The sequence below is a fragment of the Nasonia vitripennis genome, chromosome 4, assembly GCF_009193385.2.
Source record: "Nasonia vitripennis strain AsymCx chromosome 4, Nvit_psr_1.1, whole genome shotgun sequence".
Lineage (NCBI taxonomy): Eukaryota > Metazoa > Arthropoda > Insecta > Hymenoptera > Pteromalidae > Nasonia > Nasonia vitripennis.
In genome coordinates this window covers 7,777,562-7,801,943 of record NC_045760.1, presented here as the reverse complement: position 1 = coordinate 7,801,943, position 24,382 = coordinate 7,777,562, and the positions used below count along the sequence as shown (strand labels likewise).

At 47.1% G+C, this 24,382-nt stretch overlaps 3 protein-coding genes and 2 non-coding genes across 5 annotated transcripts in view; 3 read left to right on the top strand and 2 right to left on the bottom strand.

The window, feature by feature from the left end:
* The window catches only part of LOC100115406 (DNA-directed RNA polymerases I, II, and III subunit RPABC3), a 47,999-nt gene extending 32,301 nt beyond the window's left edge, over nucleotides 1-15,698 (top strand). Inside the window, exon 4 of the mRNA XM_001599532.6 lies at nucleotides 15,098-15,698. Within this exon, the coding sequence (XP_001599582.1) occupies nucleotides 15,098-15,215 (118 nt within the window). The 3' untranslated portion in view covers nucleotides 15,216-15,698. The remainder of the gene's footprint in view (nucleotides 1-15,097) is intronic.
* Mir277 (microRNA mir-277) lies at nucleotides 9,895-9,981 on the top strand. Its single transcript, NR_039027.1, has one exon. It is a non-coding gene; the product is annotated as a microRNA mir-277 (primary transcript).
* Mir34 (microRNA mir-34) lies at nucleotides 14,295-14,393 on the top strand. The gene has a single exon (NR_039026.1). It is a non-coding gene; the product is annotated as a microRNA mir-34 (primary transcript).
* A 1,996-nt stretch (nucleotides 15,699-17,694) lies between the features above and the next one.
* On the bottom strand, nucleotides 17,695-20,369 carry LOC100116282 (WD repeat-containing protein 92). The gene is made up of 5 exons (XM_016984937.3): nucleotides 19,913-20,369; nucleotides 19,518-19,676; nucleotides 19,097-19,438; nucleotides 18,939-19,036; nucleotides 17,695-18,643 (listed from the first exon to the last, which is right to left on the bottom strand). Exons 1-5 carry the CDS (start codon nucleotides 20,177-20,179, stop codon nucleotides 18,436-18,438), a joined length of 1,074 nt encoding a protein of 357 aa, XP_016840426.1. The 5' UTR covers nucleotides 20,180-20,369; the 3' UTR covers nucleotides 17,695-18,435.
* A 193-nt stretch (nucleotides 20,370-20,562) lies between these two features.
* Nucleotides 20,563-24,298, bottom strand: LOC100116245 (condensin complex subunit 3). The gene is made up of 8 exons (XM_001600729.6): nucleotides 24,002-24,298; nucleotides 23,712-23,939; nucleotides 23,057-23,631; nucleotides 22,458-22,986; nucleotides 22,062-22,367; nucleotides 21,625-21,993; nucleotides 21,045-21,545; nucleotides 20,563-20,965 (listed from the first exon to the last, which is right to left on the bottom strand). The coding sequence occupies exons 1-8, from the start codon at nucleotides 24,110-24,112 to the stop codon at nucleotides 20,750-20,752; spliced, it is 2,835 nt and encodes a 944-aa protein (XP_001600779.1). The 5' UTR covers nucleotides 24,113-24,298; the 3' UTR covers nucleotides 20,563-20,749.
* Nucleotides 24,299-24,382: the final 84 nt, after the last annotated feature.

Here is a 24,382-nt window from a genome sequence, read left to right as displayed (position 1 = left end):
GATTCCTCGTGTAAACCGACGATATCTCCCTCTCTCGTCCGCGTTGTTACGCGAGAGAGAGAGAGAGAGAGAGAGAGAGAGAGAGAGAGAGAGAGAGCTGGTTCGCAATTTTATTTAACGAACTACGATCGCCGAGTGATATCGTTATCTACATTCCCTTTATGTAATCGGGTGTAGTCTTGTCCTCGAGTACAGCGATTCGAAATCGAATCATCGAAACGATTCCTAATGCCTCCTTGATGTTAGCAGAGCCTTGAGCTCGTCGTCGCGATCGATAAAGGCAATTGCATCGCGGCGCTCATTAGAAAAATATTGGAAAGGTAATTAGGCGAGCTTTTAAAAGCCGTTGTCATTTAACGACGTGAGCGCCGTCACTTCTTTGTTATCGGTAATGGCTCGTTCGGAGTTTATATGCGCCGGCGATATGCCGAAGGCTGCACGAGCAAACAACTTCGGAAGAGCCTGAAATATTCAACTCTCTCGAGTATAGTTGTGCGGTGGTAGTGGTACATAATACCGGTGCGCCTATGTGCTAAAGGCTCGCTTGCTCTGTCACCAGGCGCCTATCATTAAAATTCAATCCGAGTGTCCCGCGCGTCTTTGCTGTGAAGATCGATATTTTTCTTTCATCGTTTTTTTTCCTTGCGAGACGAATTTTAATGCAGCATCGCTCGATTTTACGGAGGAAAATTAATTATCTAAGCTTTTTGTTGGAAAGTGACCCATTTAGGCAGCTATAGAGTTTCAGAATTTCGTTCGCGTGCGCTATTAATATACCCTTTCGAAAAACTAGCCTGAAGTGCACCTCTGACGTTCGGCGCATAATACACCTCGACGAGTGTATGCCTAGCTCCGTCAGTACATAGATCACACACACATGTGCACTTCTTCCATTAAAATTAAACCTCGACGCTCATCTCGTACGATAATGACTCGCTTCTCAAGCACGCAGAACAAAAAAAACGAAATCAAGACTCGTATAATACGAAATTACAGACTCGCATCTGGCTTGTATATCATGGGCTCTCTCAGTCGCGTCCCTCGTTACTCATTCACGAGTCTGTCTCTCTCTCTCTCTCTCTCTCTCTCTCTCTCTCTCTCTCTCACTCTGGGCTAATTTAATAAAGCTCGCGTGCGTGTCGAAAATTATTGCAGCGGTGTATGTAGTACATGTGGAAGATCGTGCGCGTGTCAATCGCCGACCTTCCGATGCATTGACGCACGACAGAGTTCTCTCCTCTATGATGGAGTGTGCGCTCGAGTATTGGGGTGTGACATTCCGTTGTGCACTGGGAAGTTTTAACGTTCCTAATTTCCGTGTCCAATTAAAAAGAAACTTTATACTAAGAGCAGCTTTGAAACCTCGAGCTACGCCCCGAAAGCTCCACTCTGCCAAGGAAAACGAAAAGCAAACAGGGCGAGAGAGGATACAGCAGCACCTCGAGCGACATCAGTCGCTCGCGTCCTTGGACTAGTCAAGGTGACGTCGCGTGGAATCGATCTATACGCCTACGGTTCCGTCTTCAGCTTTACAAGCTACCATAATGCAAACCGGAAGCGGAATAATCCCCGAGCTTTCCGCGAGATAAAGCTCGCGAGAATCCCCCACGAATCAGTGACAGTTGGTCGTCTCGCGAGCCTCGAACAAAGTCTCGTCTGTCGCATGCACAGCCTTCGCTGTCTGTCTCGGAAGGGCTCACACGATACTTTTGCCCTTCGCGTCGCTGTAGCGCCCCGTATACGTGTAACTCCCGCGGCGACGCCTCGGACACGTGTTGCTTCTTCGCTTCGGGTTTCCCGGCGGTAGCCGCCGTGCGATTATACATGCACACGCCGGCGATACTCGCTTTAAAAATACACCTTAATCGGGTATTAAAATGTGAAAGCTCTCGAGCTCGAAAGATCGCTTATATACTCGGGAGCTTATCAAGTACGCTCGATTGAGAAACGAGCTTTTCGTGTTACGTTTTGTGCGACATAGTAATAGCGAAACTTTGACGCTGACACGAGCATCGCGAAACTTTTCCTCGAATCTTTTTCATTGTCCGACGCGTCGGCGTAGGCAGAATGTACGGGGCAAGCGCGTGGGCGAAGGGAATCAATGGAGCGCGGGGCGATAAAGAATTGAAAGTTGGATCTTTGCTCTGACAAACGCGGGGAAAATGGAACGCGGGCGTTGATAAAACTCCCCGATGTGCAAACATTTTTCATGGTTCCGAGAAGCGCGTGTCAATCCGGTGCCAAAGTTGTTTCGACCGAAACCGAGATAAATTTACGCTCAGAGCTGCAGTACACAAGAACGCGTTTCCATACCGTCAATCTCGCAAGCTTCGCCGCGCCATTCACCAATCGGCTGAGCAAACACAGCGAAGCAATTCACCAGCTGTGCCACCTTCTCAATACTGGAACAGCAATCGCGCAGCGCACAGGTAAAGCTGTCGTATAAGAAACCGCGCTCGCTCCATATATCCACGTATACCACACTCCCACTCTCGCGGCTCCGCGAGTCCTTATATTGATTCCATTCCGCGGCGCCAACTGGGTCATGGTTTTCCCTTTTCCCCGGGGATGACACCGACTCGTCATTTTTTTCTCCAGACCCGACCTATCCCGGATTTTCACTTTTGCCTCAATCCGCGACCTTCGCTCATTCGGGCGAGCCACGACTCCCCGGAAAATCGGAACTGATTACAGGGCGAGGGAGAGAGTAAAGTAAAGTAGTCCGGGTCGTGTACGACCTTCGGGAGGAAGCACTATGTGAAAGCTCGAGCGGGGCTGCGGATGAATTCGCGAGATGGAAAATTAAATTCTTGTTTGGATTCTGATCCGGGCTTGGAGGGACTGAATAATGGATTTCCTTTTTAATTTTCCGAGGGGAGATTTGTTGCGGAGTGAATTTTTTCTATATATAAAACGACGCTGTGCAACCTGTTCCCAAATCGGCGAGTACATCCGCACCGCGGACGCGAGATAAAAAAAGCGATCTTACCCCACCCGCCCACGCACACCTTTCCCGTCGATGCGCGCGTGCCGCGGCCTCTCCATCCATTTCCCAGGGGTGACCCACTTTCGTCATCGTCACATCCCCCTACACACACACACACACACACACACCTGCTCCGTCCATTATATTAGTTCTATCCCTACTTGCACACACACATACCAGCCAACTCTCGTCCCAGATGTCGAGGAGAGAGTACAGCAGCAGCTCACCTGATTCCAGGCTACGGCCCCTGGCACCAGTCGGGAGAGAGAGAGAGAGAGAGAGAGAGAGAGAGAGAGAGAGAGAGAGAGAGAGAGAGAGAGAGAGAGAGAGAGAGAGAGAGAGAGAGAGAGAGAGAGAGAGAGAGAGAGAGAGATTCTATGCTGGTAGCGGTACACGCCTGGAAAAGGTCAGGGCGACCTACGCAAAATTGGGACGGCGAAGCTTGCGCGCGCAACGCCACTGTGAATTACGCATGCGGGTGGGATGGGTGGCTATGCAGTCGCGGTGAAGGACGCAGGGGGGGAGGTAGACTCTCTCGCATCCCTCTCTGCTGCATCGGCTTCTTTGGTATGGTGAATAATCTTCTTTGATGATTCGATTTTCCGGGAGATTCTTCAAAGTCCTCCGTGTATACTCTGCGTTATTGCTTCGAGAAACACTTTGTCGGCTTACAGCGCGAAAATGCAAGCTCACCGAGCGCGCGCATTCTACAGGTTGCGCATCGAGTCTGGAGGCTTTCTTCACTGTTTTTTTCTCGCTCAGCCGGAAGTAGGCCGTTCCGCCAGGGGGACATTGGTCATCGTTACGATCTCCGCGCGCGGAGTAGGTATAACATCGAAAATATTCTTTTTTACGACGCTCGCGGGTATCGGTTATGAAAAAGCGACGAGTCGTCCTATCGAAAAAATTTGATCGAGAGCTAAATAACTTACGGCTGCCGCACGGATTACCGGGACATTTTTTTTTTCGAAAAAATAAATTTTCTTTTATCGCCGCGTTACACTCCTGCGCTCGCTCTGGCATGAAACACCCGTCTCTCGGAGCTTTTACGGCGCTCGTAAAATGAGGGAAAAAAACGGCCCGTTACACGGCCGCGATATCAAATCGATACGTGAAGAAGAGAAAATATACCAAAAGTGACCCTTGACCTCCGCCTACAGCCTCTATATGTATGCATTCATAAAAAACTCGAGTCGAAAGATTCGAGAAAAGCAAGGGAAGAAAAAAAATACTCGTGACCTACATCCGCAGGGTGGTGGTGCAGGCGAGATGCGCTTCCACCCCCATAGTTCGTACCGCTGCATCGCGCACGCACGGGGATACATACATAATAGTATCCGCCTCCGAGTCTCTCCCCTCTCCACCCCCACAACAATATAAAGGATGCACAGATCCTATCCCCCCCCCCCTTCGCGCCTCGCTTGCGTACCTTGAAAAAGCTCGCTCGCTATAGAGGAGTCACCCCCGCATGCAGCTGCGGCCGCGAGAGGGGAGAAAGAGGGCCAAGGTAGGGGTGCCCTGACGTCAGAGCGTTAGCCAGTCCGGGGGAGGCGCTCGGCTTTCGGTGACAGTCGGCCGCGTCTAGTGCTTCGGAGGTGAGGTCGCTCCAGCTCTCTCTCTCTCTCTCTCTCTCTCTCTCTCTCTCTCTCTCTCTCTCTCATTCTCCTGCATTGGGCAAAGTGGAAGGGACGGGGGTGGTAGAGGGGGGTAACTCTCGGAAAGAAGAGGCTAGACGCGCAAGACGTACTCGCGGAGGGTAGTAGAGTCCTGAACGCCGGGAGCTGCTGCTGCAGCGTTGCATAGCTGTTCCGAAGACGCAGTTCTGTAGCGAGCTTTGTGCTAGAGGGAGATATTTTCAAGCGGAGACATACGTCATGGCGATACTGCGTAGAAAGACCACCGCGAAGAGGAAGAAGATACTGCTGGAGGAGCGTATTTTGAGGAATCGGGAGAAGAGCTTTTTCGAGGCGGTATGTACGCAATTTTCGGATGCGCTTTCTGCTCTTTTATCTCACTTTCGCTATGTAGTCATCATTTTTCTGGATGTGTACGCGTGTGTGCCCGAGTCTGTGAAACATATGATATGGGATCGTCTCGCACGAGAAACTCGATACATTTTCACCCTAGAAGTATTTTCGTCATCTCGCGACGTCGAATCAACTGTACAAATGAAAAGCCAGCTCGAGCGTGAATTTCACTCGGAAAAATCAATATCCGGAAGGACGAGTCGCTCCGCGCGCGTTCGCATCCATAAGGTAGCGCTTTCATCTCGAATTTCGCACGAGTCCTCCCACGCGAACGAAGTTTTCCGCAGCGATGCCTGAAATCGAGTCACCGCGAAAGTTAATTCACTCCATACATTCAGTTGGCTGGCGTTAAATCGAATTCGAAGCTTTTCCTCCCCGGCCACGTATATAGCTCGTACACGGCTCTCGGAACGAAGTTGTATACGTGTGTCCGTTACGCAATCTCGCCCACGAGATAAATTACGCAAGCGATTATAATAGGATATGTCACTGTAGTATAGTCTCACGGTTAAGTTCTTTCCTTCTCCATTTCGTGGCGCATCGCGACGTACAGAAAACGTCGCTGATCGATCGAATCGACATTCCGAGCAAACTTAGGAGTCCAGCCGTTTCTCGTTTCAAGGACAGCCGCTGCCGCGGCATTGTTCGCCCCGAAAAAGCTCGTCTGTAGCAAAAGAGGCAAAACGCTCGCGCGCTATCTCTCCCCTCTGCGGCAGAGCATACATCAAAGAGACGCTCGCTACATAGGAAGCCGTGACATTGAACGCAGTGCAGACTCTCTCTCTCTCTTTCTCTCTCTCCCTCCCTCTCTCGGAATTGGGCCAATCCAACGCGACCCAGTGGCCACGTGTTGCTTCTGCGCGCCCCACCTCCTCGAGATTTCCTTTTTCTCCCCCACCACGCTCGCTTCCTTTTCAGCAGGAGAGGGGTTGTACTATATACATATGCATCGGGCGGTTTTGCGCCGTCGACTCGCGACTCTCTTCCCGGGCGACGGGGGTGGTTTGCGGCTGAAATGCATCAACGAGCGGGGAACGATTTCTCCTTTTTTTGAGCTTGCAAGCTCGCGTTCTTCTAATGATCGATCGGGCGCCCGCTGCGGAGAGGAAAGAAAAAACAGACTGGTAAATTAATTGGTTCAATTTACAAAGTAGTTCGCTCGAGGCTGCCGCCGCGGGAGTTGAGAGGTTCTCTTTTTTTTTCCTCCTCTCGATACCCGTTCGTTCAATTGGTGTCGCGCTGACGATCGATGTATCGCGTGTATTGGCGCTAACTTTTAGTTCGTTGAATAAAGTGTGCCGATGAATTTTGCGTTAATAACGGAGGTCCACATCAGTATCGAGTATACGAAATAGCTTATATAACCAGGAAGGAAATGGATTTTCTATACACGGCCGACAAAAGAGCTGGTAAACAAGTCGCGAAATTAGCTCCTCGCGTTACACAAGATACCAGAATAATACGATCGCGCGATCGCATAGAGGAACCCCTCGAAAACCCGAGCAGACACTGCGGCTCGCTCGTCCCTTGGCTCGGCTCTTATATATACCCTGCGAGCCGAGCGCGGCCGCAATAATCTAAGATTACCATCCCTCGTCTGGCAGAGGCTGCACTCTTTCTCAATCGGCGGCTCTCCTCTCTATTTACCCTGCGCGGCGCATCGCGATCCGCTTTCAAAATTCGTGTCGCTGCAAGCACACACAAGCTGTATTTTATTTTCGTGATGCGAAGCGGCTACTCTGATTATTCCCCGATCGGAGCTGCTGATGCAGCCGCGCGGTCTAACTTATGCATTCGATCGCTTGGAATAGCCGCCTGCAGTGTGCATAGTCGATTTCCGAAAAGTTCCAACGTATGCATTGCACGATCGGTTACGTGTGTACACACCTATACAGGCCCAATCTCCGCTGAAATAATCAGGAGTTCGAGCGGCTGCAGCAGTCTCGGTTCGATTTCATGCCGAGCGAGCTGCGATAGTGCGATAGCGCTGACGCCTGCTCTATACACTCACTCTCGGATATATAATGAGCCCCGATTGGGCTCGTTCGCGCAGCTGCAGCAGCCGCGGAAGCTTATTTATTCGTATTCCGTGAAACTTTTATCGTCGCGCTCTTTATTGTCGAGATATACAATGGGAAAAGCTGCGCTTCGGTATAATCTTCGAGGGAAAAAAGAAGTCATAAAATAGAAGCAAGTCTTTTCCACAGCGGCGCGCATGAATGAGAAGGGAAAATTTGAAAAGCTAATTTTTCCATGAAACGAATCTGCAGCCGCCGAGGCGAAGCGTAGGCAGGAAATAATTCATTTATTCACAAAAGCTCTCCTTATATACGTGTCGCAATGCTGCAGCAACGGCTATTAAATCCCCGCATTTGTATTTTCATCGCGAAGCTCCCGCACTCGAAAGCTCCCCCCTGCGATTACAAAAGAAAAATCGAAGCACGATGTAAACGACCGCCCATCGTACGATCGAATTCGCGCATAGCATGTAGCTCGATATCTCTCGCGACAGCATCAGTCAGCGAGTCGTCCGCTCTTGGCCAGTAAAAATAAACTTGGGCCGTGGCTAAGGGACGGCCGGAAAAAATTGCATATTGAGAGCGCGTCCCAGATTATAGAGGAGAGTAGCGCGCGAGCTTCGCTCTAGAAATCCAGTGCCATTACGCAGAGGCTCTCTCTCTCTCTCTCTCTCTCTCTCTCTCTCTCTCTCTCTCTCTCTCTCTCTCTCATTCTAGCCACTGCATCAGGCAAAAACAAGGACGCGGGGGCTAGAAGAAGACGAAGGAGGCGCAGTGTATAGCGGCAGAGTAGTGTGCAGCTTACGCAACGCGTGCGCGCGCGGGGATTTATTTTCGAACCCGCAGCAACGCGGGCGACGGCCAAAAGCTCTTTTTTGACGCTCTCGGCTAGCAGCAGCGCTAGCCGATTTATAATGCGCTTTGATTAATATAGAAAGCAGCTCCCTCGATTTTCCGATGCTCTCGCGGTGTTTTCGATTTAGGGCGATTGAAAATACCGGGAGATCGTCGTGAATTTCGGGCGAGTGTATAATGCGGACAGGTGGATATAGGAAACGATGCCGTAACCGCTGCGCATGTCAGTCACGTTCACCGTAGAATGACTGCGTCGATTCGCCGCGTTTAAGTAGTAGCGGCCGGAATTGTTCAGACGATCAAAGCTCGGTACACGCAGTTTTCCCTTCGCGAAGGGAGAGCTCGCTCGGCAGCTCTGAAAATAAAAGAGCGTCGCCTTTTCGTAAGTATAGCCTAGAGAGAGAGAGAGAGAGAGAGAGAGAGAGAGAGAGATAGAGAGAGAGAGAGAGAGAGAGAGAGAGAGAGAGAGAGAGAGAGAGAGAGAGAGAGAGAGCAGCGCCTTGGCAGGCCGCGCGAGCTCCGGGCCGAAAGCCGCCGGCAGCGTTGTGCAATCCGGTTGCCGCCACGGCTCGCTCGCTCGAGCGTCAGTCGTGCATACGTCCGCGTGCGCGGGTCAGCCTGTTCGTGCTCCATTTGCGCGAACGCGTGCCTATCAATCGTTATCAGCGCGGACTCGAAAATCCGATCGATACGCAGACGATTCTCTCTCACATGAGGCGATTATTAAAGGACAGCGTCGGCTCGCGCGAGAGAAGGTTACGGCTGTCCGCGGCCAATTTCGAAAGTGTAGTTAGCGCACAGATGGCAGTGTGCCACCGGTCGGCGGCCGCGCTTGCGCTCGCTGCATTCCTGCGGCGGTACTACTAGCGGCGGCTCGCCAGCCGTGAGCCTAGACTGTCTTTGAGTCGCGAGCGCGCGCTACCGATCGTCGTCGTCGTCGTCGTCGTCGTCGTCGTTGGAGCCGTTGGTATATAAAGAGAAGACTATGGCTGCTCGCCGCAGGAGTCGTCGTCGCGTGTGCCAGTCCGTGTGTGTGCCGTTCTGTATACTCGTATAATACTTGTACCAAGGAGAAAAGAATCTACGCGCGCGGAGCAAATTGTGTAACACCGGTACCCGTTGCACACAGTACACGCGTCTACATAGTGCGAGTTGAAGAAAGAGAGAGAGAGAGAGATGCAAGCCGGAGGCACACGAGCGCCACGCGGCGAGAGTCTCCATAGCGCTGGCAGTCGCGGTCTAGTCGCTCGCGGCTCGCGCGCTGGTACGCCTCGCGTTCGCGCTCTATCGCTCGCTCGCGAGCCCATTATCTTCTTCGAAATTAGCGTGCCGGGACGCGCGCACGCGCAGTGCCGTGGACACGCGGAGAGATGGATAGATCGCTTTTCTTCTTGTTCCTCCTCTATTCGGCTATATGCACGTATGGCTTTCCGTTCGAAGGAGCTGCTTTTATTTTCGGAGTGAATACACACGGCGAACTGTGCGCGCGCAGTATAATTTTATACGCGTGTGTGTGCCTAGAGAGCTAGCTCTCGCGCTGCAGCTCCGAGGGCCTAATTTTAGAATCGCGGATTTGGGTTAGTTCCGCGCGCTCGCCGACCAAAATGTGCCTCGCGAGAGCGAGGGAATTAGATCGTTACGCGGCTTTGTGCTACGACCATCTCCACTTCTTTCCGTTCGTTAATTTATTTATTTTTCTTCGGTTTCCTTGAAAAACGTCGTTGCGTCACGCCGGATATTCGAATCGTTCGCTTGAAAAAGCTCTCGACCTCGGATCGAAGTTCAGCTGTTCTCGTGTTCTATCTCTATCTATCTCTCCGTTCTCCGCGAGCGCACGCTATCGCGCGGTAAAGTGCACGACGGTACAACCGATCGACGAAAAGAAAGAATAACTGCAGGAGAAACGAGCCGCATGTAAAGTGTTCGAAGAGCTTGCGGAGGAGGATAATAGCTGGGAGGAACGAAAGAACGATTAGACACATATAGATGTAAAAAAGACTATATAGAAGGCAGGCTGGGGCTCGTGCCAGATGCGCGTTTACACGAGAGCCCTGAATACTGTAAATGCACTATCTGGTACGACATCTCTCCTGCCGCCTCTCCTTCTACTACCACTACTGCCGCTGCTGTTGCCGCTGCTGTTGCCGCTGCTGTGCCATCGCCACCCCCTGCAGTGACTTCCTTCTTCTTCTTCTTCTTCTTCTTCTTCTTTTTCTTCTACTACTTCTTATTCTTGCGCGACGCCCAGTGCCAGTGGTATATACGAAACACTCACACACAGTCATTTCAAGCCGTGCACACTTCCTTTTCTTTTTTTTTTCCTATACAGCAGTGTCACGTGATCATCCTCTTCTGTGCCTACATACGTGTGTGTCGTACCTGTATAAGACGCGGTTATGCGCGATGGGTGTACGTTACATACGAGTAGGCACATCAGAGGAAGTATGTCGAGAGACTCGATTCTTTTTCGCCACGTGCCAGGACACACACACACACACACACACACACACACACACACACACACACACACACACACACCGCGGCATCAGTGCTCGACTCAAGTGTGTCGCCGCTGCACTTATAACATACACGTGATCGCGCGCAGTGCGACGCGGTTGTCATTATTTTAGGCTTCGCTGCTTCTTCTTCTTCTTCTTCTTCTTTTTTTTTCGAACCAAGTACCGTCGTCGCGTATGCATATCCCCGACACGCCACGATTCATCGCGACCACCTCGGCACATCGAGGAAGCATCAATCCGAAGGCCGCGGCGGCAACGTTATCGCGTCGGAATCAATTTCTCGTTTTTGCCTCGCCGATATATCGTATGTACATGCTAGCGGCAAAGTTCCGCAAAGTTCAAGGACGCTCGCGTCTCGCTCTTACACGGCTTACGTAACGTCGCGCGATTCGGAAGGAAAACATATAATCGTGAAAATAACGAGATCCTACGCGCGTGTATTATATATATATATATATATATATATATATATATATATATATATAGGCTCGAGTCGTGTACAGCAGCACGGAGTAAGTAATAATAATAAACGAGGCGCAGCCGCAAGAGCGAGACGGAAAATTCTTGCTGCGTTAGTCACTAATAGAGAGAGAGAGAGAGAGAGAGAGAAAGAGAGAGAGACTGCCGCTCGCGCGCACGCGTAAACAAGAGACTCGCTATGTGTGTGTGTGTGTGTGTGTTATATTCGAGTAATTTTTCTATTTCGAAATCGCGACCCAATTTTTTTCCGCGCCCATCTTATCTTAGGCAACAAAAAAAATCCGTTACACTTTTCCCGTATATTATACAGATATCGTTGTAAAACGAAAGCAAAAAGTCGAGGCACGCGCTGGAAAAGTTATATACAGGAGACGAACGAAAAACATGCTGTCACTGACGAGCACGTGATCGCATCCGCAGCGTGTATATACATTATCGCGAGCGCGTGTCTCTCCTACGTATACGTATATAAGTATACACTCTCTTGGAAGATCGGCTCGATTACGCCGCTTATAACAGAGAGGAAATCGTGTCATTCTCGCGGCTGATGGAAAAAGCAAAACAACAGCGTTGACTGTTATAGGTTGACGACTTGCGTAATACGTGCACTCGCGGTTTTTATCGATTTTAATCTGAATATTGTTATCGGAACGCCGATGATAGCGGCGCTTTTTTCTCGATCCTATAAGAGCGTGTTTACTATAGTTTAGCCTATGCAACCTCGTCATCTATACTGCGGAGCGAAATTCAGCTGCGCGTGTGATTACACGATTGTATACTCGCGCATCTGTGTGAGTGTGTGTGCGGCGTGATATGCCTGTGAAAAGAGTTCGGAACATCGGCGAAAGGCTGTGCGATGCACGAGTTTCTTATCTAACGAGAAAGAGAGAGAGAGAGAGAGAGAGAGAGAGAGAGAGAGAGAGAGTGCGACTGAATGAAGTCTTCTGGCGAGTCGCGTCACGCTTGACAAACCTTGTGTTCTACATTCCGAATTAATCTTCATCGCGCGCTGCTCGTTCTCGAGAAACACGTTCGAGAGCTGCAATACTTATAGCCTAGGCGTGAATGCAGCTCTGCTTGTGCGTGTTATGATGAGTATTTACAGCGGATTCCAGATTTTATATATACTATTTTGAGAAAATACAGCGAAACGATATGCTACTTCGCGTGTGTGTACCACCGATCTATCGAGTTCTCTGTGCGCGTGTGTATGGGAATCGAAGCGTTCAGTGCGCATCACAATCATGTTTTTTTTTCACGGTGAAAACGCCTACACGTGTACGTTGTACCCGAAGATATGGTTATTGTGTATTATGCCTTTTTTGTATGTTGTATAACTTAGTGCATTCCGAGATCCAACGCTTTCTTTGTACATGTTGTATAAGATTCGATTCAATAAACTCATGATATATTCTGTTACTGGTCACATAATTTAATTTCTACGCATCTCTCATTATTTTTCTCTCTTCTCACAGCTTTACTCGAAATAAAATCACTCATATACCCACTGTCAAAGCCTAAAAAGCCCGAGCAATCACGAGCAGTGCAGCCGTCATCATCATCATCAGTGCAGTCGTCGTCGCATCGCAAACATGTCATCATCATCAGAGTCTATAAAGCCGTCGCAAAAAAGCCGAACGTCTCAACCGAGCGCATCGAGCCCCGCCCCTCTGTGCATACCGATCAAGGCCGCGAATTTTCCCATACGTATACGCGCATACCCATACGCATACACACATCCTCGCGTCCGAGAGCTGCAGACTTTTTCCGAGCCACCGGAAATCTAGGTCAAGTTCTGGTTTTGATTTCCCGACGCTCGTCCTTGCACCGGATATTATATACGTGCATATAACGCTGCAGCTGGGATCGTTTTGTATAATTTTTCTATTATTCGAGAGAGAGAGAGAGAGAGAGAGAGAGAGAGAGAGAGAGAGAGAGAGCAGCGATCGATCAAATCTTAATTTAGTTGTGTACCGATCGCGCGGATGATGCAACTCGAGCTCGATTGAGATCTTATGTCCTGCACTCGCGAAATTGTGCTCTATATTATACCTACTGCAGCCTGTGTATCAGTATAAATAAATGTGAAACAATAAAGACACTCGAAGACTCTCTGGATAATGTTCATTTCCAGCTCGCCCAGGATCCATATCGCGGCAAGTTCAAAGTCACGCGAGATTAAAAAACCCAATTCACCCGCCCAAACTAGCCCTCACAGCTACATGTAAGAGCTTCCGAGCGTTATAGATCTCACGTTGCGCAACGCGCGATCTAAATCCTCGATGAACCGGGTCGAAAAGGCAAAAGAGCTCGAGCGGCTCCTCCTGGAATTCGATTATTCGCGCGCGCGAGCGTGTCCGCCTGCGCCCACATATCTCTCTTCTGGCGCTGCAGCGTAACGCGCATTGCGCAATCGGCAATAAACGAGCGAACAAGGTCAGGCCGATCTGATGCCGCCGCTGCTGCATAGAGACCTATACAGACCGGAAGCGAGTCATCCGACGGAGGATTACATGGCTGTGCTGCGCTATACGCTCTATGCCACTTTTGGCCGAAATTCCGAGGAGAAAAAGCTCTTCGGTGCATCGGATTGTTAATAGCGTACTCTGGACACGCGCCTCGCAGACTCGTCGATTTCGTCATACGCGCAGAGAACGATTGTCTTATACTTCCACACGAGCGCGCGAGTTTTAATTTAAGGTTAAGGTTCGTATATGCGAAGCTTGCGCAAGTGGAAAAGCTCGCCGGCCGAAAATAGGATCTAGGAATTCCGCCAATATCGGAGCGAGGCGCTGGCGCGAGAAAGTTTCTCTCTCTCTCTCTCTCTATCCGTGAACTTCGAAAGCCGCCCACTTGTCGCTCTTCGCGCACTGCTGCGGCTCTACTCTTATGCGGAGAGCTGCCACTTTGCCGTCAGTCGGTGCGCGTCTTTCGGCCTTCCTTTTACGCGTCGATTCGAAGGCGCGAAATTCATGAAGCTTGCATGCTCTACTGCTGGCGTGGATTTTTCGACGTTGCTTGGTGGATGGGTAAGAGACTGTTATATGAAGCTTGAGAGAAACTTTTCATGTCTGTGTACCACATTCATTTTCCTTTTTTTAAGAAAATAAACTCATTTTTCTCTAAATTACTTCTTACTCCTTTATTCGCATTGCGCTGTGCTTTCATGCGATAAACCGAAGATTTCAAAGGGTGACAGTAGTCCCATTTGTAAAATGCACACGACAACAAATGTGCAAGAATGCGACACTGCGCGCAGCATCGATGGACGAGCTAGAAAAGAAGAGCCAGAATCGGCAGCGACGCACCAAGGACAAGAGAGAAAGAGTCTTCTTCCGCTGCAGTATTATAAACAACATATATGTGCTTTAGTACACCTATATACAAACTTATACGACGATGGCGCTTTCGGGGAAGCGACCGGCGTGTTGGCAGTGTGGTTAGCTGGTTGTGTAGCTTATAGAAAGCACGACCGCTATCGACACTGCAATTATGACGGTCGCGATTCAACGGACTTCTCTGCAGCATCGATCAAGCGACCCAATGCGATTATGTTGTATTTATAGCTGCTGCACGCAAATGGCGAATATTATGTAAAAACTTGCGTATGCATTCCAGATATCGAGCTTCGGGATTTCCTCGACGAGAGGTAGAGATATAGAGAGACAATGAAACGACGCGCTGATTTACTCGCGCCCATCCGATTAACGCCGCGATGCGCTTACCTTACGTAAGCTACTGTGCACTGCGGCGGCAGCGTCTCTCGTTTGACAAGTGCGAGCGAAATAATTGTGCGCGATCGGGATTAATAATTTATGACGCGCGCTGCAGCCATATATAGGTATACTGTAAGCTATACCCGCAGCAGAAATAACCAAGAAAGCGCTAGAGAGCGATTTAATTTTAAGCCAGCGCGCGGATTTTCGCACCTAAGTAATGCGATCTAGCGCTGCCGCGAGGCTCTCGCATCGCAGGTGCGAGCTGCGGAAAAGCGCGAGGGAACTAAATTTAAAGCTCCGAGCGTCTGGGCTTGCGCGATCCACCAGCCCATGTGAAATATTACTCTGGCATCGATCTTTGTCGCGCTATTTTCCTACAATTACATCCAACTGTGTATCAAGGTTTCCTTTTATTATAATAAGATATAATATGATAATATGATGACGTATATGAAAAACGAAAGCTAAACTCAAACTCTTCTCTATTTTCCAGATCGGCCTACGTGTCGTTCGGCGGCCTACTGATGCGGCTGCAGGGTGACGCCAATAACCTGCACGGCTTCGAGATCGACCAGCACATGTACCTGCTCATGAAGAAGCTCGCCTTCTAAGAGCTTAAGCAACAGCCTTATACATTATACACCGCAGAGGAAGAGAGAAGCCCAGTGAGGCGAGAGCGAAAGCGCGCGATATGAACGGAAGACGTACAAATGAGAGAAGAGGCGAGCGGACGAGCCCAACTCGAACTGACGTTAATTTTTCGGCTATCGCTTTCTTTTTCTTCTCTCCAAATGTTTCTAGTTACCGATGAGTTGGGCCGATGCGTTACTTCTCCGCGCGATTAACTTTTTTTCTATTTTTTTATTACCGAATTAATTTGCATTTCGCGAAAGAAAAAAACAACCGTTCGAGCAGGACAAAAAAGCTTCTTTTTTACCGTAACAGCGTACGAAGCAGCAAACTCAAGCGAGGAGGAAAAAGAAGCCGCGAGACGTGTTTCCTGTACGCGTGTAATAATGAAACTGCCAATTTTTGTTAGACCACGATTTTATACCCAAAGAAAGTGACGAATAAAATGTCTTATGAAAAACCAACACACAACCTTGTATAATCATCAACGTGTAACAATTATCCTGCATACAAAGTGTCTTCTCATCATCATTAAACCCGATGCTCGTTTTCTCACATGTGTGTGTGTGTGCACGAAAAAAAAGGAAAGAAGATTACGCTCGCGTCTGAATGGGCGTTGTTCTCAACGATTACATCGCACACGAGAAAGATCGACGATTTACATAATATCGAGCGACGACCATTATACTCGCTCGAGCAAACAACCAGTGCCACTGAGGAAAACAAAGACACCGTAGGTGAGATGCGAGTGCCGAAGGTTCTCGCTAATTATCGCGAATTATAAAACCGTGCATGCGAAAAGCGCTCATGTTTATTCAGCGCGTAATATGCGGAACCTTTATCGTCGCAGGCGAATTCTCGATCGAAGCTCTTAATCCGCGCGCGCGCGAGCGAGCTCGTCCTTTGTTCCCTCGCCGCCCACTCGTTCCTTCGCTGGCATATTATATACGTATAGAAAGAGAACCTCGGGGACATCGGGAATGGCATTAAGAGTCGACGCAGCTCGAGAGACGTGACTCTATGCTTTTCAATTGCATAAATACAATGCGTCGTTGAGCGCGCGACGCGGAAAATGCAGCACGGCACACTGGCTGCGCCGGCGACGTTGCCAAACAGGAAACGGGGTTTTTCGAAAAAGTTTTTGTTACGATTCGGAGAACATTTTGTTTTTTTTTCATCTATACAGCTTCCTTCACGAAATCTCACGCGAATAGCGCGCTCGAGTGCAGCTTTGACCTTCGGAGCGCGCCAACGCGTCTTCGACACTCCTCCGCTGCACAAAAGCTCTCTCTACGAGTGCCTATTATACACCTCTATTCTGCTCGCATGCAAACTGCACAGAGCCGGGACGAAAAAAGAAGCAACGCCGTCCTTTCAACCAACAACAAAAAGTCGAAATATAAATACGCGCGGAGCATAATATGCACATGTACGTATAGTTCGGCTCTCGAGTATATAGAAGCTCTGCAGACTGCAGCACAGCAGCACAGTGGCTCGAGCTTTGGTAAGAGGAGGGGAAGGGCGAACGCTAAACGAGCTAATTTATGAAATTAAACTCGCGACTCTCGTGACCTTGTACGGCTGAATGCGATTCGAGGCTGCATAGAGCTGCAGGCTCCTGCTGCTCTGCGCGCAGTCGCGTGGGCGCAAAGTGCAACATGGCGCGCGCAGCCGCGCAACTCTCGTTGCGTAATGCCATAGAGTAGAGTTTGCGATGAGGATGATGCAGCTCGATACAGTGGAGGGAGTGATACAAAATGGCCGGCACTCCGCGCTGCAGCGGCTTAATAAGAGCCTGATCCTAAATAGATTGGCCCAATGACATATAATTCGCTTTTATCTGGCCGGCCGACGGAGAGAGAGAGAGAGAGAGAGAGAGAGAGAGAGAGAGAGAGAGAGGGGGGGGGGCGAGCTTGCATAACGCCCGCGCCAAGAGCTTGAGCTCGCCTGTATAGCACACGTGTGTGTGCTCTTCGCAAAATCGATAGAGCTGCGATGACGAGGGTGCCCGTCGTTGGAGAGGGACTATAGGCGGTTCTCCAGAACGCGCGCGCGCGAGTTTATTGTACATGAAGAGGCGAACGGGAAATAGAGATAGAGAGAGCTTTGCAGAAGGATCTTTTTTAGAGAAAATCGCGAGGGATTGGCTTGTGACTGTATTTCGGAGAGTCGCGCTCGAGCTCTTTCTGGGGATCAAACAACGAGCTTGTGACGAGCGCGGGAAATTTTTGAATCGCAAGCTCCGAGCCGCGATTGCGAGAGTATTCATTGCTACGTGTTTCAACACCTAGGAGGCCATAAAAGCGCGACGGTGTTACAATGTTTTACAAGGAAGCCATATATGAGATCAGAGAGGAAACGATCGCACGAAACGATTCTTCGAAAAAGTCGGCAGTGATCGAAGAAACTCATTACTTCTATGGAAGCGCATGCTTTTACGAGTCTATAATAATTGTAAACTGCAGTTGGCTTTTCGATTTATTACAAGAAGTGAAACACACGTGCCGAAGCGGTACGCGATGGCATTCCTTTAACAAAATATTTTTCTTTTCTTCTATTGATTCTATGTTTCATAAAACGTGACATAGTTTCTCTTATGTTTACATATCTTTGTTCATTGAAAGTTATTACGAAACGAAGGAAGTACTGTGACTGAAAAAAAGAACGGAGAACCAGAAATCACTACATAAGATCAACTAAAATAAGTACAAGGACATCAAACGAAAAAAAAAATGTAAAACTGAGCGGCTTATTATGTACAGCGTACAGCTCGTCCGTGACAGTAGTAACACATATCTTCAATCTCAATGGTTCTGGAACCCGAGTAATACAAAATTGACGCTTGAAAAAAAAACAACGTTAACCTAGTAAAAACACACAACTCGAAATTATACATTACAAATACGCGATTCTAACTATTAATCGTTTTCCTTTCGCACACTCGCATACATACACTCGGTTCGAGGCATCTTGAAATTAGCGTTAAAAGCGGCGCTTCTCTCGCGATCCCGCCAACGACGAATACGCTATTGCGTGGGCTTTCCGAGCTCCATCGCGTAAGGCCACAAATGAGGCTTCAAGTGCAGCGACGACGGCTTCAATTTGCGCTTGAAGCCCTCGCTATAATTAAGAGCTATGCGCTCGCTCGAAGATCGCATAAAACTCCTCCTTGAGCGTCGGTTCCAGTGAATCGTCGAGTTCTCAGTAGAGGTTGAGCTTGGTGGTGAGGATGAGGCGGACGCACTGGTCGAAGGAGGTGCAGACAGCGAGGCCGAGCTTGTCCGGACTCCAGTCGAGTGAGCTGACTGGCTGGGACGAGAGGATGTTGTTCTGCAGCAATTTCAAGCTGCCCACCACGCCCTCCTCGATACCCTCGGAGTCGGTGAGGTGTCGCTTCTCCGGGTAATTGCTGTGGAAGGGCAGAGTGTGAGCCGTTATAATAGAGTCGAGGACGCGAGATAGTGTAATTGAGAATCTGAATGGGAGTTAGACTTCTCGTTGGCTTGAATAATCTAGCAGCGTGGTATTGCATTTTGAAATTGGAGCAGTCACGGGCTTTGAATTATGATCGTGATGAGGCGCGAGCTTAAACGTTATTTCCCGCAAATAAAGTATATGCGCGAGTGGTATTAATTTTTCGCAGTCGGGCGATAAAAGCAAACAAGGTCGTAAATTCTACGCCACTGGCTTTGAATTATACTCACTATTTCCATAAGCAAATGGAACCGTTGCCGCCGCAGGTAACAAAGAGTTCCCTATTTTGTGGCAGATGACGAACCAGCCACACCGTCGATGAGTGTGCCTAACGAAACAAAGAAAAATTATTGCAAACCGTCAATCATGTTAATACGATTTGAGTCACCTTCTCCACAAGATAGGCGAATCCCTTCTTCGGATGCTGAGTCCTGAGATCGAAGAGGTAGATCTTGGATTCGAGAGTCGTGGCGACGAGCTTGTTCATGGCGATGTCTCGCCTGTCGAACTCCAAGCCGCAGACACCTTGCTTGAGGTTACTCTCCCACCTGAGCGCCATCGCCCTGAGATCAAACATCTTGACGTCGCCGTTATCGTAGCCCGAGGCAACGACACGATCCTCGTCGGTGTGCGAATTGCCGAAGGCTACCGACCAGCAATCGCATCGCCTCTCGCCCTCCGAGGGTTGCATTATCGCTACCGGCCGGTCCTTTTGCCGTGAGTCCCAGACCTGTATGTATAACGAGGCGATTTACATTTTTCCACGTTAAAAGTGTGGAATAAAATTCATCCCAATAATAGCTACGTACCTTGACAGTACCATCCCTCGAGCCCGTAAGGATTTCCGGGGCACCACAGCCGATGGTATCACCACCAATGCCGTCAATCGCATTGATGATTTCATTGTGAGCGTTCGCACTGTACACAGGCACCGATGGATTCTCCAAGTCGTAGATGCTCAACTTACCCTGCGAACAAATGGACGGTTATTTACATAAAACGATAATATTGTACACTCGACGATCGTTTAAATTTTCCCGCGCTTGGCGCGCACGAAAAATGGCGCCCGCGAGCGCGGGGAGCCGCAGAGAAGTAAAGAGCGTGCGCGCGCGTGATCAATCTTATCGCGTCGTCTGGCAACTGTCAAACAAAGATTCCGTGATATCCTAAGCCGTCACCCCCGAAACTCGCGAGCCATTTATACCTTGAAGTCTCCGGTGGCGAGATAGCGATCCCTGAGACTGGATGCCTTGAAAGTTCCGCACTTGATGGAGCTCGGCCTCTCGATGCTCTTGACGAGGTTGATCTCGCCGCTCGACAGCTCGTAGATCTGTATGAGGCCGGTGCCACGAGGCCGCGAGCCCATAACCACGAACTTGGCGCTGCACGGGATCCACTTCGCGTCGAAGAGCGAGTAGTCCAACGACTTCTCCACGTGGCTTATTATTATCGGCTTCGCTAGCTTCTCCATGTCTCTTCGCCTTTCTTCTCCCGACACTTCTTTCGAGCTTCTCTCTGGCCTGCACTGGTCGGCCGGTTTCTACTTACACACCGCGACACTGCCCGCTACTTGTTTTTTTTTCCCGCTGTACACAGCTGATGCTGCTGTGCAGTGCGCGTAGCGCAGAGCAACCGCGTGCGAGAATAATTTTCACGTAAACAAACGCCAGCGCCGCCTGCTGCGCGAGCCGCTACTATAATGGTCGTGTCGCGTTTCTATTTTATCTGGATAACTCTTTTTTGAAACTTTTTTAACAAGTATTTTTCTCTCTATGAAATCACTAAGTAAATACATTATGGAAGAGACGGATATTGATTGTATGAGTACATTTTTATGAAAAAGAAATCATTGTATTTGTTCGTCGATCGATTTTCGCATAAACTTTACAACAATACTTAATAGATTAAAAAATATATATACATATTTATGAATCACAAAATACTGATACTCTTGAAATATTTAGTTAAAACTAACGCAAATATTTATAAAATATACTATGATTCGTTTTTTTTTTGCTTCATATAAATGGGTAACAAAATTTCAATGCTCATGGTCTCCATCGCTGTCTTGTTCCTCTTCTTCATCTTCGTCCTGGTCTTGTTCTTCGGCATTTTCAACGTTTTCTTCTTGGTTATTAGGGTGACCTGGGTTTTCGGGGTTTTCCGATTGTGCTGTTTCGTCGATTCGGTTGGTCGTTATTTTTTCCCTGAATTGGTGGATGTATCTAAGCAGTCTTTTTTCTCCGGAACCATTCAGCTGTAAACACATAATAGAAATTTTAATTTTTGCCTATTGAGATAGCTTCGCGTGGAAAAAGAATTAAATTTCATCTCACCAAATCTTCAGCATCGTCCAAAGCCTTTAAAATGTCGTTTTTCAAGTTCTGGCCATCTAATTGCACATCCAGCATTTTCAAGGATTTTATGAGCACATCCAACTCAATTTCAGTGTCCGGATTTAAAATTTCATTTAATATAGTGTATGTGAGTTGATTGTGTGTACTATAATTGTTGTGAATAGCACAACATGTGAGTCCAATAATGACTTCACTAACTCTAAGAGCATCAACCTCCTGTAAGGGACTCATCTCAGGTGCATTTGCCAACATTTTCAATGTTGGTAAATATGCTTCTTCTAAAATGGCTTGGCTTTCAGAAACCTTACTCATGTAAAGATTGAAAAAGTTGCATAGGCATTGACTTAACGTTGGATTACTTTTTGTAGATGGATTGTGCCACAAGATCAATAATTGCGATATCAACTGATGACTGCTTATCCTTTTGTGTAAAATCAATTTACACAGACCCTCGGTTGCCACTGACTGTAAATTTTCCACCTGCATCATAAAAACCAAATTATGAGTTAACATTGTAACGATGCAGTGCAAAATAATAATAATATTGATTAATCTTTACCTGATTGTCTAATAAAGCCATGAGAACTTTTATAACGTTATTACTTCCATCTACAGTGCGTATTTGTTTGTCATTCACATTTATATCTTCGTCATTATGGGAATATAAACGAACCGATCTATTTCTCTTGTTGCCATTTTGTGGATTATTTTCTTCGTCTGGTGTTATGTCAAAATGTTCAAAACCAAATTTCAGCAACAAGTCAAATATTACTTCTGTTGCTGCTATCCAAACATCATCGCTGGTAGATTCAGAGATGTAAAGGCAATACATCATAAAGTACTTTTTAGCCAAATCTTTGTCTGAATGACAACAAAGCCCAACGCATTTTAACGCTAAGGACAGCACTTGTTCGTGATTATTTTGGAGCTGTAAAGACATTTTTGTTAAAGACGATTCAAATCTAATGCTTAAAAAAATTGTTAGAAATTACTTACACTGACGTATGGTAGCGCAATACTCTCCATGAGAGTTCTTAAAGTTGGTGATAGAGTTGTTATTGTGCTGGATTGCATCATGTAGTACATGATCTGCAGACACTGTATCATTGTCTCTGGGTCTGTTTTCTCTTCACAAGGGGTTTGTGATTCTATAATTTCAGGTTCCTTTGCTAAATTTCTTATTTCCTCTGTAATGCTAGCTGCTTGTTTGCTTAAAACTGCTGCTTCTGTATAATCTTTGCGCTGAATAGCTGCATACTCCAAATCTTCTATTTCTAATAATTGCATTGCAAGTTTTGATTGCTAAAATTTATTACATTAAAGTAATGTGTATATATAATTAAATATATAATTGAGTAAGGACAGAGACGTTATGTAAAATATTTGATTTACCTTCATTTTTCTTTCATGACGTTCATCATCTGACATTGGGAGCACAAGGTTTGTTCTTGTAGGCATTCTTATTTCATTGATAACTTCAACTAGAAGGGCGACTCTGTCATTTACATCAGGCACCACGTTTTCAAAATATTTTACAATGCATTCACTAATTTTATTTGAACAGTTGTATGTTTGCAATGTTTCTAAAATCAATTCCTTCAGATTTCTCCTTCCTAACTCATCAGCCAGATCATACAATTTAATCATTTCAAACAACTGATACAGGATAAATTGTTGTGTCACTTGCTCGTACTGTTTATTGGATCTCGCTTCTGTTAGTGTGACAAAGTCTTTGATGTATGCACAGAATGGTGTTAGTTCTGGCAAAATTTGTTCAAACTCTTCAGTGTAATTTTCAGTTTTTAAAAATTCCGCCAAACAACGCCAATACAATACAACCTCACTAGTAAGCTGTTCCAGTGGAACAAATTTAGTACTATCCAAAGGTAACTGATCTATCAAATATGGAATTTCTGCATTCCTATTAATAAATACAAATTTATTAATACCAGTTGTTTATAATTTAAATTTATGCAGTTTTACGAACTTACTTGAATAAACAGCCTAATGCCAACGAGGCTGTCTCTGATGCATGTTCAGCATCTATAGCTTTTATAAAGTTGATGTAATTTTGATCGTAGTAACGAAGCCAAGATGGTATCAATATCTCTCTCACACATTTCTTAACAACATCGGATCTGTCTTGCAATCCATTATTGATCAACTGTTCTCTCTGAGAGATCGTTAAGGATTTTACGGTAATTTTGCTAATAAACAGGTAAGCCATTTTACGTACAGAATCATCAACATCTCTAGTTCTTTTTATGGCTGCATCCAGAGTTTTTTTATTTTTAGCCATTTTCGCTAAAATTACTCTTCTTACTTCTGCACTAGGATCTTTTGCTACATGAAACAAATACACACCAATGACTGGACACTCTTTATTATTTGGCTCTTGAAGTCTATGAAGTGCAATTGCAGCTTGAGCTCTTACTTTTGGTGATTTATCTAAGATCCTATCAGTCATGCATTGTAGAATTCGATTACATAGTTCGTCGTCTATGGATGCATTGTCACCCATGGTATCCAAAAGCATATTGAGAAAATAACAAACCCGAAATCTCACCTAATAATCAAATATATCCAAAAATTAATACGTGTATTAATAACAAGCACAGACAGCTAACAAACTATGAAGTTGCTTACCGCGACTTCCTTTACTTCGTGGTGTGCCAGAAGAAATTCAAAGAGTCGTTCAAGAAGGGGACACATTTCTTCGTACTCTTCCTCATTTTCACTCTGAGGTGGCTGTAGGCTGATAGCAAATTTAGCTGCAAACTGTAATGTATTCTCAACATTAGGATGCTTTTCCATATAGCACATAGGAATTCTGAGGTTACTTATGAATTCTTCCAGAAATTGATCAAAGTCCATCTGTAAAAGCAATAGTCAAAACTGTCATGTGCCATCAACAATGAAAGCAGCAATAAACTTACCTTGTCGTAATACTTGGCTAATTTTTTCATGTAATTCTGATGACAAGTACGGTTGTATTGGACTGCAGTGAATATATCACTGATTTTGTCAACGTAAACTCTCTGAACCATTTTGAAGGACTCTTCGATTCACGCGTTAACTAAGATATAAAATGGCAAAAAGTTGTAAATAATGCAACTTGTGCAGAATGCAGACTGCAGGCGTTATTTTCACAGATTGCAAAGTATCACAGCTCGTATCGGCATGCGCCGTTCTCATGACAAAAGTACGTTGACCATCAACAACTTTTGAAAACTCTCGCGAGCGCCTCGCGATGGTTTTGTTTTGCTTTGAGACGCACTGCTACCAACCAAGAATATAAAATTACTCAAAACACTGAC